The 15,110-nt window shown below is 37.3% G+C and overlaps 1 protein-coding gene across 1 annotated transcript in view; it reads right to left on the reverse strand.

The window, feature by feature from the left end:
- The window catches only part of SEMA3D (semaphorin 3D), a 199,840-nt gene that overhangs the window by 76,706 nt on the left and 108,024 nt on the right, over nt 1-15,110 (reverse strand). Inside the window, exons 6-7 of the mRNA XM_005679075.3 lie at nt 14,310-14,403; nt 10,590-10,715 (exon numbers count right to left, since the gene is read on the reverse strand). Of these exons, the coding sequence (XP_005679132.1) occupies nt 10,590-10,715; nt 14,310-14,403 (220 nt within the window). The remainder of the gene's footprint in view (nt 1-10,589; nt 10,716-14,309; nt 14,404-15,110) is intronic.

The following is a 15,110-nucleotide window of genomic DNA, read 5'->3' on the forward strand; positions in this document are numbered from 1 at the left end:
TCCAGGTGAGTTATTTCAAATCCTAAAAGATGATGCTATGAAAGTGCTGCACTCAATATGCCAGCAAATTTGGAAAACTCAGCAGTGGTCACAGGACTGGAAAAGGTCAGTTTTCATTCCAATTCCAAAGAAAGGCAATGCCAAAGAATGCTCAAACTACCACACAAGTGCACTCATCTCACATGCTAGTAAAGTAATGCTCTGATTTTCCAAGCCAGGCTTCAACAGTGTGAAGCGAACTTCCAGATGTTCAAGCTGGATTTAGAAAAGGTAGAGGAATGAGAGATCAAATTGCCAACATTCACTGGATTATCAAAAAAGCAAGAGAGTTCCAGAAAAACATCTATTTCTGCTTTATTGACTATGCCAAGGCCTTTGTGTGGAACACAGCAAACTGTGGAAAATTCTGAAAGAGATGGGAATACCAGACCACCTGACCTGCCTCTTTAGAAATCTGTATGTAGGTCAGAAAGCAATAGTTAGAACTGGACATGGAACAACAGACTGGCTCCAAATAGGGAAAGGAATACATCAAGGCTGTATATTGTTACCCTGCTTATTTAACTTCAGTAAGTCATGAGAAACGCCAGGCTGGATGAAGCACAAGCTGGAATCAAGATTGCTGGGAGAAATATTAATAACTTTGAATATGCAGATGATACTACCCTTAAAGCAGAAAGTGAAGAAGAAGTAAAGAGCCTCTTGATGAAAGTGAATGAGGAGAGTGAAAAAGTTGGCTTAAAGCTCAACATTCATAAAACTAAAATCATAGCATGTGATCTCATCACTTCACAGCAAACAGATGGGGAAACAGACTTTATTTTGGGGGGCTCCAAAGTCACTGCAGATGGTGATTGCAGCCATGAAATTAAAAGACACTTACTCCTTGGAAGAAAAGTTATGACCAACCTTAGGCATAACCTAAGAAAAGTTATGACCAACCTTAAAAAGCATTACTTTGCCAACAAAGATCCATCTAGTCAAAGTTATTGTTTTTCCAGTGGTCATGTATGGATATGAGAGTTGGACTATAAAGAAAGCTGAGGGCCAAAGAATTGATTCTTTTGAACTGTGGTGCTGGAGAAGACTCTTGAGTCCCTTGGACAGCTAGGATTTCAGAACTGATATAGAAATTATAGGAATATAATTGGCTTGTTTTATCTCAACAAATACATAAGCTTAAAATGGAGACGACACAAGTAGAATTTATCATAGTGCTTAAAAGAACTTAAGTAGAAGTTATCTCCATGCAGCCTGATGACCCTTTGTAATTTTAGTATCAGAACTACTGCCATGATTGAGTTGAATTTATACTTTTAAAAATAACACAGTAAGTGTTAGTCACTCAGTCAGGTCCAACTCTTTGCGACCCCATGGATTGTACACGCTCTTCTATCCATGGAATTCTCCAGGCAAGAATACTGGAGTGGGTTGCCATTCCTTTCTTCAGGGGATCTTTCCAACCCAGGGATCAAACCCGGATCTTCCACATTACAGGCAGATTCTTTACTGTCTGAGCCACCATGGAAGCTCATGATTGAGCTAAATTTATAGTTTTAAAAATAACAGTGGTACAAAATTTGCAGTCTTCTCTCTTCAGAAAGAAAAAGAGATCTCAGTGATTTAAAACAGAAAATCATTACAAGTAAAAAGGATTTTTACTGTGAGAGAAAGAGTTGTTTGTAAAACTTTCCTCAGACACACAGATGGAAGCAGCAGTTATATGGGCTGATTGGTGTTCTCTTATTTGCGGAATTCAACAAACAAAACACAGCTCTACAACAGAATGGAATGTACTCTGCCTGAAAGCAATACAAATAAACATGTTAATTCATATTCTATTGTAGAAATGCACAGAAGAGCCTCTTTGGCTATGCAAAACATTATCCAGGTGTTGTTGCTAGGTATTAGCATTTGAAAAGGTCAAAAGTTGAAGTATGACACTAGTCCCCATTCCAGAAATTTCTTTATAATATTAGTGAGGCAAAATAGAGTACATGTTTTTCCAAGTTATATTTCTTTTAAATTTCAACTAATATATAACATAGATGATCTTACTGTGTTTATTCAGTGACTGTGGTTTTGGATTGATATTGGATTCTTAAATGTTGGTTCTTTTTCATGTAAAAAATTATTACTGTAAGAAAATTATTTTGGGAGTACTGTAAACAAATTAAATGGTGGAAGTATTTAAGCCAAATATTCATTATTATGTGAAGAAATCTAATTATGAAAAAAAAGCATTAGTATCCAACAGTACACTATTCTGTGATTTAAATAATAAGTAATTTTGAGTTAAAAATAAATACCAGTTTTAAGAAAGAGAATTTTCTTTCTCACAGATTCAATTGAGGTCCTATGTCTTAGAATATTGATGTTAGTATTTTATGATAGAAACTCTTTTCTGACTTGTTGCCAAGTTTATGTAAAAATAGATATCATTTCACCAGTATATGACATGCATAGTTGGATTAAATAATTTAAATTCATACCAAGAGACACCTGTGCTTTATTAGAGTACGTTTCTCCCATTTGGCATTTGAAACACATGTCTTAATAGGGATGGAGTTTGAAATCGTGCATTTTCACAACCTAACTTTTAGCATGACATCAAGAGACCCTGCCAAATGAAAATGGCATAAATCCATATGGCCTGATGAAAGCACATCACTTTCATTTCTCCTTATGAACATTGTTTCACCCAGGTGAGTACACCTACAACAGGACTTAAGACATAGTGAGTTCCTTATTTTCCTTTATTTCTTCTTGTAGTGTCTTTTTCCTACCACTTTTGAAAAATGTTATCCTTCTGTGTGGAAAAACAATTTATAGACAAGAGTACTCCAAGAGAAACTTCAAATGAAAACTGTCTCCACATGTTGGAAATAAAAATTTTAAAACAAAAGTTCTCATCTACTCCAGGAAAGAAAACAGAAACATATGCAACTGAGGCGTCATTGTTTGTTTTCATTATCCAAATGGTCATACTTCTTACTTTTATCTCAAAATTCTCATGAAAAACGTCTAATGTGTTTGAGTAACCCTCTGACTTGTAGCTTTCCTTAAATGTTCTAAGATTAAGTTGATAAAGAAAAGTGTGGAAGTATCTAAGACTTTGTCTAGAACAGCCATAGGGTTCACCTTCACAAGTTTTCAGCCTCCTGGTGAGGGATTTAATAGATGGATTCATTTCTCAAAGAAGGAATCAGGAGTCATACTTCTTATGTCTTCTGGCATTGGATTAGACAAAGTAATGAATGATGCAATAATATATAAAGGAAAGTAGTTAGACATTGACACTGGCCCCATTATTTGAAATATCAAGTACCTGTCAGTTCTTAGTAATTAAACAAAACCCCAGAGTGAGTTTCACATCTACATGCTAAATAAGTAGTCAAGAAAATTTACACATTGTATTATATGATTGTGGATTGCACTGTGATATGTGACAGGTATTACACTATCTGATTATGCTAATTAATAAAATTACATAATTAATAAAAAGTACACTTTAGACCAACCTAGATAGCATATTAAAAAGCAGAGACATTACTTTGCCAATTAGACATTACTTTCCATCTAGTCAAGGCTATGGTTTTTCCAGTGGTCATGTACGAATGTGAGAGTTGGACTGTGAAGAAAGCTGAGCACTGAAGAATTGATGTTTTTGAACCGTGGTGTTGGAGAAGACTCTTGAGAGTCCCTTGGACTACAAGGAAACCCAATCAGTCCATTCTAAAGGAGATCAGTCCTGGGTGTTCATTGGAAGGACTGATGTTAAAGCTGAAACTCCAATACTTTGGCCACCTCATGTGAAGAGTTGACTCATTGCAAAAGACTGATGCTGGGAGGAGAAGGGGACGACCGAGGATGAGATGGCTGGATGGCATCACTGACTCGATGTACATGAGTTTGAGTGAAGTCCGGGAATTGGTGATGGACAGGGATGCCTGGTGTGCTGCGATTCATGGGATCGCAAAGAGTTGGACACGATTGAGTGACTGAACTGACTTACTGACTGACACTTTAGACCAGTGCTGTCCAATAGAAATTTCTGTGATGATGGAAATATTTTATATCTGTGCTGTCCAATAAAGTAGCCTCCAGCCCACAGGGCTATTCTTGAAATATGATTTGAGTAACTAAGAAACTAAATTTTATTTAATTTTAATTAGTTTACATTTTAATAGCCATGAGTGGCTACTGTCTACCATATTGGACAGAACAGCTTTGGAGCAAGTAGCCTGGATCAGCAACTCGGCTGTGTCAGGTCCAGTTTAAAGAGGAAACAGTTTTTATCTCCATAACTGCCATCCAAATTCAGGAGACATGATATGATACTTTTGTCAGAAGTTTGATATTGTAAGGGAAGGATGGACCGAGCAGTTGGAGACCTGAACACATCCCTTCTTCACACTGAGTCTCAATTTGTGTAATGTAAAGTTTGAATAAGATAATGTCTAACCTCCAAACACAGCTCCTTTAACAACCATTGCTTTTTTGTCTCCCTATATTCCTGACACTATCCAGATGACTCCTCTGACCTCTATCTTTGGATACTAGGCTGACTATATCTGGAAAATGGCCACTTCTGAAAATGGAGAATAGAAATGTCCCCCCAACAAAGTCAATCTTTTCCCTTAGCTTGTCTTTACAAGAATCTCATATAGTTTTTGTCATTTTTCCCTTGCTCTGCCATAGTTTCCTTGCACCAGGAAGCTTCTGACAGACTGAGTCTACTGAGACATTGTGCTCTTCTGATTCTGTCCAGCTGCTGCTGCTGCTGCTGCTGCAAGTCGCTTCAGTCATGTCCGACTCTGTGCGATCCCATAGACGGCAGCCCACCAGGCTCTCCCGTCCCTGAGATTTTCCAGGCAAGAACACTGGAGTGGGTTGCCATTTCCTTCTCCAATGCATGAAAGTGAAAAGTGAAAGTGAAGTCGCTCAGTCATGTCCGACTCTTAGCGACCCCATGGACTGCAGCCTACCAGGCTCCTCCATCCATGGGATTTTCCAGGTAGGAGTGCTGGAGTGGGGTGCCATTGCCTTCTCCATCTCGCCAGACTATCCCTTAGCAAATGTTCACAATATTGGCTAAGTTGTGTAGGGCTTCCACATTGCTTGCCTAACCCACATGTTCTCTATTTGCTATGGTCTCCACAAGCACATCTTCAGTTTGCTGTTGCTCAACATGGCATGGAGATATGGACCCTGATTGTAATGAGGCTGCAAGAGCAGCAGATGGGCAACCACAAGGTGAGAATTTAGATTGGTGGACTGTATCGTACAATAGAAAGAATAAAGTGTCTAGAGCTAGAGACACCTGCTTGAGTTTCAATCGCACAATAACTGTCTCACCACAGACTATTAATCTGATTTCTAATCTACCCCCAACTGTAAAGTGGAAATAGTAATTCTCTCAAAATTATACCACTAACTGAGATAATACTTTAAAAGTGCCTAATAACAGTGACTAGGATGGAAGCTATATAAAATTAAGTTGAAGCATAAGAGACCAGATATAAGGAAATGGGTTAACAAACAAAATAGTGGCAATAAAACAGAGACAAGGTGATGGAGACCTAAAGAAAGATGGTGGCCATGGAAAAAACAAGGTCAACCAATATTTTGAAGGAAGTAAAGGCTCTTAGTGATAGATTAGATAAAGGGAGCTAAAGGAGAGGAAGAAATTAAAGATAACTTCAAGGTTACGTGGTAGATGAAATTAAGAATGTTAAGATAGATTAAAATCAGGAAATAGGTGAGGGAAAACAATAAAATTTTGAACTAGATTCCCAGGCTTTTAGATTTTAAATCCTATTACTGTTTTCTGCATCTATTTACTATTCAAAGAAACTCAAGCAAAAGGTCACTAAACAACTTGTATAAATCTCAAATGATTTTAATGGCACAATCAAGGCCAAGGCTTAGGTATCTTATTCGCATATTTAGCAACTAGTTCCTTTTGTTTAAACTGAGATGAAAATGTAAGACATTCAAATAAATATTTTTAAGAGAACTTAGTTACAAGAAGGGGCTTCCCTGGTAGCTCAGCTGGTAAAGAATCCGCCTGTCATGCAGGAGATCCCAGTTTGGTTCCTGGGTTGGAAAATCTTCTGGAGAAGGAAATGGTACCCCACTCCAGTATTCTTGCCTGGAGAATCCCATGGACAGAGGAGCTTGGTGGGCTACAGTCCACGGGTTGCAAAGAGTCGGATACGACTGAGTGACTTCACTTTCACTTTCACTGGTAGCTCAGATGGTAAAGCATCCGCCTGCAATGCAGGAAACCTGCATTAAATCCCTGGGTGGGAAGATCCCCTGGAGGAGGGCATGACAATCCATTCCAGTGTTCTTGCCTGGAGAATCCTCCTGGATAGAGAGGAGCCTAGCGGGCTACAGTCCATGGGGTCAAAAAGAGTCGGACATGAATAAGCAATTCAGCACAGCACAGTTACAGGAAAAGGTTGAAAATAAAGTTTGAGAAAACACTAAAACAGAGAAAACATTTAAAGCTATTAGAATAGATAAGATCACAGAATTACAGAGACGGAGGAAAAACAGATGATTAATATCTAAAAATGCTAAGTATTAAACAGATGTCAGAGAATCAGAGTACCCAGGTCTTTAGTCCCACCTGCTGCCTCTCTCACCTTCAGGAATAATGACAATGAGGGTGATGACAATATTGACACTGAATTGCTTTTACAATTGTCTTTCATCAGACTTCCCTATACAATTTAAGTCTTGCAATACCCTGCGAACAGATACTATTATGCCAAATTGTTATTTTTATTTTTTAAATGTGTTATTGATTTATTTTGGCTGCACTACGCAGCATGTGAGATCTTAGTTTCCTGGCCAGGGATTGAATTTGGGCCCTCAGCAGTGAAAGCACTGAGCTGCCAGAGAATTCCCCAGAGAATTTATGCCAAATTTTTAGACAAAAAATTTAAATGCTCAGAAAAGTTTGACTAAAGTCACAAAAAAATGATGGTCATTATTTAAACTTAGGTGATAAAGTTACACAGAAACAGAGCTGTAATTTATGTCTAAATTCGGACACCTCAGAGTTAAAGAACAGCAAAGGTAAACTGAAAATGTCCAAGGCAGACCAGGTTATACCATCCCTCTTATTATGAAAATTAAAAGATGCTTGAAATTAAAAGATGATTGCTCCTTGGAAGAAAAGCTGTGACAAACCTAGACAGCATATTAAAAAGCACAGACATTACTTTGCCAACAAAGGTCCGTGTGGTCAAAGCTATTGTTTTTCCAGAAGTCACGTACAGTTGTGAGAGTTGGACCATAAAAAGGCTAAGCACCAAAGAACTGATGCTTTCTAATTGCAGTGCTGGAGAAGACTCTTGAGAGTCTCTTGGACAGCAAGGAGATCAAACCAGTCAGTCCTAAAGGAAATGACCCTGAATATTCATTGGAAGGGCTGATGCTGAAGCTGAAACTCCAATATTTAGGCCAGGTGATACGAAAAACTGACTCATTTGAAAAGACCTTGATGCTGGGAAAGATTGAAGGCAGGAGAGAAGGGGCCAACGGAGGATGAGATGGTTAGATGGCAACACTGACTCAATGGACGAGTTTGGGCAAGCTCAGGGAGATGGTGAAGGAGAGGGAAGCCTGGCATGTCACGCTGCATGGGGTCACAAAGAATCTGTCCCAGCCGAGCAACTGAACAACAAGGACAAAGGAATCTGCCTTAAACATTCTACAAGTATAAATGATAATTCTAATTCTTCATCAGTTTCCTGCATTCAATTCAGTGAGACTTCTACTTTCTCCCTCCAATTACTTCCTTTCCACTGACTTCCATAATTGCAAAGTTTTCTTAGTACCCCAAATCTTCTCTTGCTCATATCCTTGCATTCTTGCTCATATCCTTGGTTTTCTCTATTCCCAAACAATATCTTCTATTTTAATTATTTGTTGCTGTATAGTCCCACATCCACCTCCACTGCCACCACTTTTGTTCTGTAGTTGATGATGGACAGGGAGGCCTGGCGTGCTGCGATTCGTGGGGTTACAAAGAGTCGGACATGACTGAGCGAATGAACTGAATTGAACCTGATTTTACTATCTTTGGTGTAATGGCCCTTCTCTCTTTGTCCTCCTCCTTACTTCCCTTCCTATTATTATCACTTATCTCTATAAAAACAAAGATATGATTCTCTGGTTAAGATTAGGGAATTAGTAAAAGGAGTCCAAAAGATACAACTTTCCAGTTATAAAATAAGTAACTTTTGGAGATGTAATGTACATCATGATGACTATAATTAATAACAGTTTGTTGAATATTTGAAAGTTGCTAAGAGTAAATCTTAAGTTTTCATCACAAGAAGGAAAATTCTCTATAGGTATTGACAGAAGGTAGCTAGACTTATTATGGTGATCATTTCACAATATATACAAGTATCAACTATTATGTTGTACACCTGAAACTAGTGAAATGTTATTTATCAATTATACCTTAAAAAAAGACACACAAAGAAAGAATTAAACCTGTCAACAGATGAATGGATAAAGAAGGTAAAGAAGATGTGGTATATTTATACACAATGGGATAATACTCAGCCATTAAAAAAAATGAAATAATGTCATTTGCAGCATTATGGATGGAACTACAGATTATTATATGAAGCAAAATGTGGAACCTAAAATACTACACAAATGAACAAATCTGTGAAACAGAAACAGATTCACAGACATAGAGAACAGGTTGCCAAGGGCAAGAGGGGTGGGAGATGAAAGGACTGGGAGTCTGGGATTAGGAGATGCAAACCAGTATATACAGGATGGATAAACAACAAATTCCAACTGTATAGCACAGAGAGCTATATTCAATAGCTATATTGAATATATCTGATTCACTTTGCTATATAGCATAAATTAATACAACATTGTAAATCAATTATACTTCAATAAAATAAAAAACTGAAATAAAAAATTAAATAATAGATAACTTCAAAATAGTTTCAGGAAACATTCACAGCTTTTCAGTCCCATAAACCATCTCTTCTGATGTTCTGGGCATTCATCATTCAGGAGGTCGGCGACCCTCCCCTATAATCCCTGCAGGCCCAATGGGCAGAACAGCATTCAGTATATCATAGGACCTAAAAGCTGCTCATCAGTAACAAGTTAAACCAACACGTTTCCTACTTTGTAAATCTCTTCTCATAGCACTAAGAACAGCATGCTAGACAAATAAAAGCTGAATACATATTTCTCACATTTATTGTCTTAGCAATACTGCTGATTTCTTCTGAACATTCCACTGGTAAGGAAAAAGTAGAATAATCTCTTAAATGAGTGGCAATATGATGACATTTGCCATCCCAACTGGGAAATACAATTTATACTTGACTTTAAAGCCATACTATTTTGTTACCTGAACAGATAACTAAGCTTTTCTGCTGGTAAAATCTATGGAGTCATTCTCAAACCAAGTTATTGCCACAAAAACCTCACAATATTCAAGGATATGGTCCTGCCTTGCACAAGTGTTAAGAAGTTAACAGTAATCACTTAGTTGGGGATATTCTAAGTTTGTTTACTCTATTAATAGGGTTCTCTCTTGGTCAATGGATCACATTGTTGTGTAAACAAATGGATCTGGAGGTTTTGACTAAAGAAATGTTTTAAAAGTGTTTTTCCCTTTTGTTTACATTGTCACTGCTTGAATGATACTGAGAGATACATAGATAGCCCCAAGGAAATCTCTACCCAGGCCTCCTCCACTAAAACCTAATATTTATGGGTTTTAGTGGGAATGGGAAATGCTGTGTGCCTGCTTAAATAGTAGTGTTAAGTTATTCTGCCATATGGTGAAGTAAGTTCCTATGTTAACTGGAAAACTGTAGAAAATCATGATAAAAACCTGACCTGTTGGAAGGCAGCAGGGCAAAAGGAAAAAGAAAAAAAAAAGGCTTTCACCATTCCTTCCATTAAATAAATTCATTCAGGAGGTCTTTTTTGTTGTTAGAAACTCTAAATGCTGTATGACCTTAAACACAAAAATAATCAAACTAATATCAATATGCTTAAAATTTTGGAGAGACATATTTTAACCAAAATAAAAACTATTTTTTTCAGCAAAAGAAGTTAGCATTACAATCTAACCCCTTTCTATTATGTTCATAGACAGTATTTGGCTTAGTCATTAAAAAATAGGCTATAGGAGAAAGACTGCCAACTTGAACTCCAGCTCAGCAACTGACAAGTTCTAAGACCTTGACCGAATTACTCAACTTCTCTCTACCTCAGTTTATTTATCTTTAAAAAGCACATAACCATAACAACACATCCCTCACATTAAAACATTGTGAATATTTTTAAAAATCAAGTAGAGCATGGAATAATGTCAAGGACCACAGCACAATAAATGTCAGCTATTATTATTATTATATACGCAATAAGTCCTAGAGATCTGTCTAACACAGTGAGGAACTCTTTCAAATGTATTTTATATATTGAGCTACATAACTTCCAAAACAAATCTGAACGAACAATCCAGAGTTTCTTATCTACTCAAAAGCAAAGGCAAAAAAATCAAAAGTGCAAAAATCACTAACCATTGAGCCAGTAGTGTTCTGAAATGTCAGTTCTGATGTAATGGTCATGAGTAGGCCCAAGGGACCGCGTGAATGCAGTATCCTTGCCAAGGAAATCAGAAGCTGTTCCAGAGTAGAGGTACTCATCTACAAGGGAGAAAAGAATACACAGGACTTCTAAGAGTTTACCAGCAGACACTACTGAAACAGACCAATTTCACAACATGAAACCAAAGATGCTTACTGCTTACATCAGAATATATTGTTTTATAAATTTCCCCTTCAGATTTTGAAAAATCTGCTCAGCTGAAGAAAAGATAACTCAATAAACTTTGGTAAGCTGATTCCAAATACTTAAATATAAAAAAGGCCAAAGTCTCCTGAATTAATAATTACACATGCATTTAGCTTCTGTTATGGAGGAGCTCCTCTTCTTTCCCTCTCCTCACAAATAATTCAAAGATATGTCATAATTAGGAGTTGCTCTTTGTAACAACACACACACACAAATTTAAAAAGTAAACACCATAATGAGGAATGGATTGTGTAATTAGTATTTACTTAACCGACATAGCCTCAGTGACCACAACATTTCTTTGCCTAACCTCTGCTGAAAGGGAGCTTTCAGCACTGAAGTCATACTTTGCAATTATAACATGTTGCATTCCTTGTAGCTAATCATGTTTCTAATAGTTCTGATAAACAGGAATTTCTGAAAAGGGAAAGATGTGGCCATTCACTTCAGTTAGATCAGTCGCTCAGTTGTGTCCGACTCAGTCATGTCCAACTTTTGCGACCCCATGAATCGCAGCACGCTGGGCCTCCCTGTCCATCACCAATTCCTGGAGTTCACTCAAACTCACGTCCATTGAGTCGGTGATGCCATCCAGCCATCTCATCCTCTGTTGTCCCCTTTTCCTCCTGCCCCCAATCCCTCCCAGCATCAGGGTCTTTTCCAGTGAGTCAACTCTTTGCATGAGGTGGTCAAAGTACTGGAGTTTCAGCTTTAGCATCATTCCTTCCAAAGAACACCCAGGACTGATCTCCTTTAGAATGGACTGGTGGATCTCCTTGCAGTCAAAGGGACTCTCAAGAGTCTTCTCCAACACCACAGTTCAAAAGCATCAATTCTTCGGCACTCAGCTTTCTCCACAGTCCAACTCTCACATCCATACATGACAACTGGAAAAATCATAGCCTTGACTAGACGGACCTTTGTTGGCAAAGTAATATCTCTGCTTTTCAATATGCTATCTAGGTTAATCACAGCTTTCCTTCCAAGGAGTAAGCGTCTTTTAATTCCATGGCTGCAGTCACCATCTGCAGTGATTTTGGAGCCCCACAAAATAAAATCTGACACAGTTTCCACTGTTTCCCCATCTATTTCCCATGAATTGATGGGACCAGATGCCATGATCTTCATTTTCTGAATGTTGAGCTTTAAGCAAACTTTTTCACTCTCTTCTTTCACTTTCATCAAGAGGCGTTTTAGTTCCTCTTCACTTTCTGCAATAACGGTGGTGTCATCTGCATATCTGAGGTTATTGATATTTCTCCTGGCAATCTTGATTACAGCTTGTGCTTCTTCCAGCCCAGCGTTTTTCATGATGTACTCTGCATATAAGTTAAATATACCAAACTTCTTTGTCCTGTTATTTGTGTAAAGTGGATATCCATGTCTTACCAGAGATAGGGGATAGAGAAGAGAAGAGAAGGAGGGGTGCCAGAGGCAGAGAGAGGTGGGGAAGGAGATGGAGAGTGGAAAGAATGAGGAAGAGAGGGCAGAGGAGTTTAAGATGAGGGAGAGGAGTGGAAGAAAGGACAGAAGGGAGACAGGTGGGAGAAGGGGAAAGAAAAGTTTGCAAGGGCAAGAGAGGGGAAATGGGAGTGGTGGTCCATGTTCCTGATGCAAGTTAGCACGTTGTTGGGGGTGGGGTATGGCGGAAAGAATGCAGTCCCCATAGTAGAACATGTTGTCCCTTTAGAAGCTAAGCTTCTGTTTCAATAAATCTTTATATTCAACTACTTTGGTTTACACTTAACAGACTAAAATTTTAAAAAATAGCTAAATCTCTACAGAGCATTTAGATTTTTTAAAGCCAATATAAGAACAACTACAATCACTAAAACTCAATTCTCTCAGAAACATATCTTTAAAATTCTGCCTTTGCATAAGTGATTCAGATATTTTCAAAAATCTTCCAATTACATCCACTGAAATAAGACTTTTAGTGAACTATGTGAGACAACCAATCTAACTATTCATAACAATCGTCAGTTTCCAAAGATGGGGGGCGGGGAGATACACACACACATAAACATAAAAGAGATAAACTCAGTTATGTAGACTACAACTATTTTTTCTGGGGGGTGGGGGGGGTGGGGCACACAGTGCAACATGTGGGATCTTATTCTTTGACCAGGAATTGAACCTGTGCCCTCTGCAATAGAAAGGCAGAGTGGTAACCACTGGACCACCAGGGAAGTTCCCAGTTATATAAAGTAAATGTAGACATGGTACTGATTCCATCTCTTAAAAAATATAGTGCAAGACAATATTTCATTGTGGGGCAAAATTTTAAAAATAGAAGAACCAAACATCATCATCAGTAGAGACATAAAGGAAATACACCAATAATTTGAAATATAAAACTGCAAACATTCATTTTGCCAGGAAAAAAAAAGTATATTTCAACATAAAAGTTGGATCTTTATATCCAGGTTTTGAAACCGTCTTCTTTGTACTTAAATTACTTAGAGGTTCAGGGGTCACCAATGTCTACAGTCTATTGTTAAAGGTGTGTCAACTCCATTTAGCGGATCAGTCACAAATCATCGACCTCACTTTCTGAGGATAATGACTGAACATTAGTCACATAATTTTCAAAACACACACACTTTCACTTCAAAGAAGAGCACTGGTTCTCACAAAGTGAAAATTAAAATGTCATGGTGTGTCACTCTTGATAGTCTATTCAAACACCTGATGGACAAGCTAAATAAAAAGAGACTAAAGTCATGAACAAAACCAAGACAAAAGTAGTCCTTATAATGGCTGAAACTTAGAGGTCAGAGGTCATGTCGATAGTCTTCAGAAAAGACTTCAGACCACGCAGTACCACCTTCTTTAAACATGATGTTCCCCCCATAAGAGAATTTATGACGTATGCAAAGCAAGAGAAAACTGAATGTGCCAGCAAAAATTTCACATTTCTATTAATACAATCAGGTTATGGTGAAATTGAGGAATTACAACATTCTATTGTCTGTGCTCTATAGTTTGATTTATTTGTCTTATTAATTTATCCACTTACATCTTATTATTACTTCTCCCACTCAAATATTCAATATATTTTATAATATATTATGTTCAAGGAACTGCTAAATTTAACTGCCATAATAAACCAAATAGGGATATATAAGCTAAATATAAGAAAATCTGAGTTATCTATATGTAAAATTATAGCACACATGAATGTCTTTTGCATTAGACACATTTCAGCCTTTTCAATCTGAAGTTCATTTCAAATGTAACTGTGCAGACATTAAGGATTACTGGAGACTCATTTTATGGATAAGGAGCTAAATACAGAGAGTCGTGACACTAAAAAACTACCACCAAACAGTCAGTGGATGATTAATCCAAAATAATCTTTAACTCACTAAGACAGTGTGGTTTAATCTACACACATCTTTTTAGAAAAACACCTAAAAGCAAGAAGTATCCTTTGCTGCTCTTACCTGTCATTACTGAAGCAAAAGGCTGCTGAGGATCAAAGGGACATTTCAGTCTGCCAGACTCCAAATTGTGTGTGTCTAGTTTGAAAATAACTTCCTGTTAAGAGAAATATTAACACAAGTGTGATTTTTTTTAAATATCAGAATCATCAAGAACGTAGGAGATAAGAACTAAATTCTAACTCATTAATTCAACAAAAACTGAACATACAGCATGCACATCAAACTGTGCTTCTTAATTCTTCCACAAATATTATTTCTGTCAAGACTCAATTCCCATGTTTTGATCTCCATTTGCCCTAAGTAGTAATTATAATAATGAATGAATTTTTCAATGCCTTCATCAATTCATTTAGCCTGGACCACTATCATCATCAAAATCGCTATCAAGCAATCCTATTTCTTAAGTCTAATAACTAATATTGAGTCTAATAAGCCAGTTTCCTCCTCTAAGAAATAAATTTAATAATCATACTTTCAGAACTATGATGGTCTATCTACCTAAGCATCTGCAACTATACCATATCACTTAAGCCTTATGATACTTTATAATTTTAGTGACATAAAAGTGTTGTAAGGCAGGCAGTTCATTTTCAGAGCTACTGATACATGTGGGCAAAAAAAATTCCAATGTAGTATTTTCACTATTATGAAAACACTATGCACATTAAAGCCACACAGTTATTTTGGCAGAAACATTTATTTTTATAATAGTGGCCACAGACAGAATGGCATTGCCAGACTTTTAATAGTCAGGGGAAAAAAAAAATCTTAGGTTGAACTTTCCAAGAAAAATATGAATGT

This window comes from Capra hircus, chromosome 4, assembly GCF_001704415.2.
Source record: "Capra hircus breed San Clemente chromosome 4, ASM170441v1, whole genome shotgun sequence".
NCBI classification, from domain to species: domain Eukaryota; kingdom Metazoa; phylum Chordata; class Mammalia; order Artiodactyla; family Bovidae; genus Capra; species Capra hircus.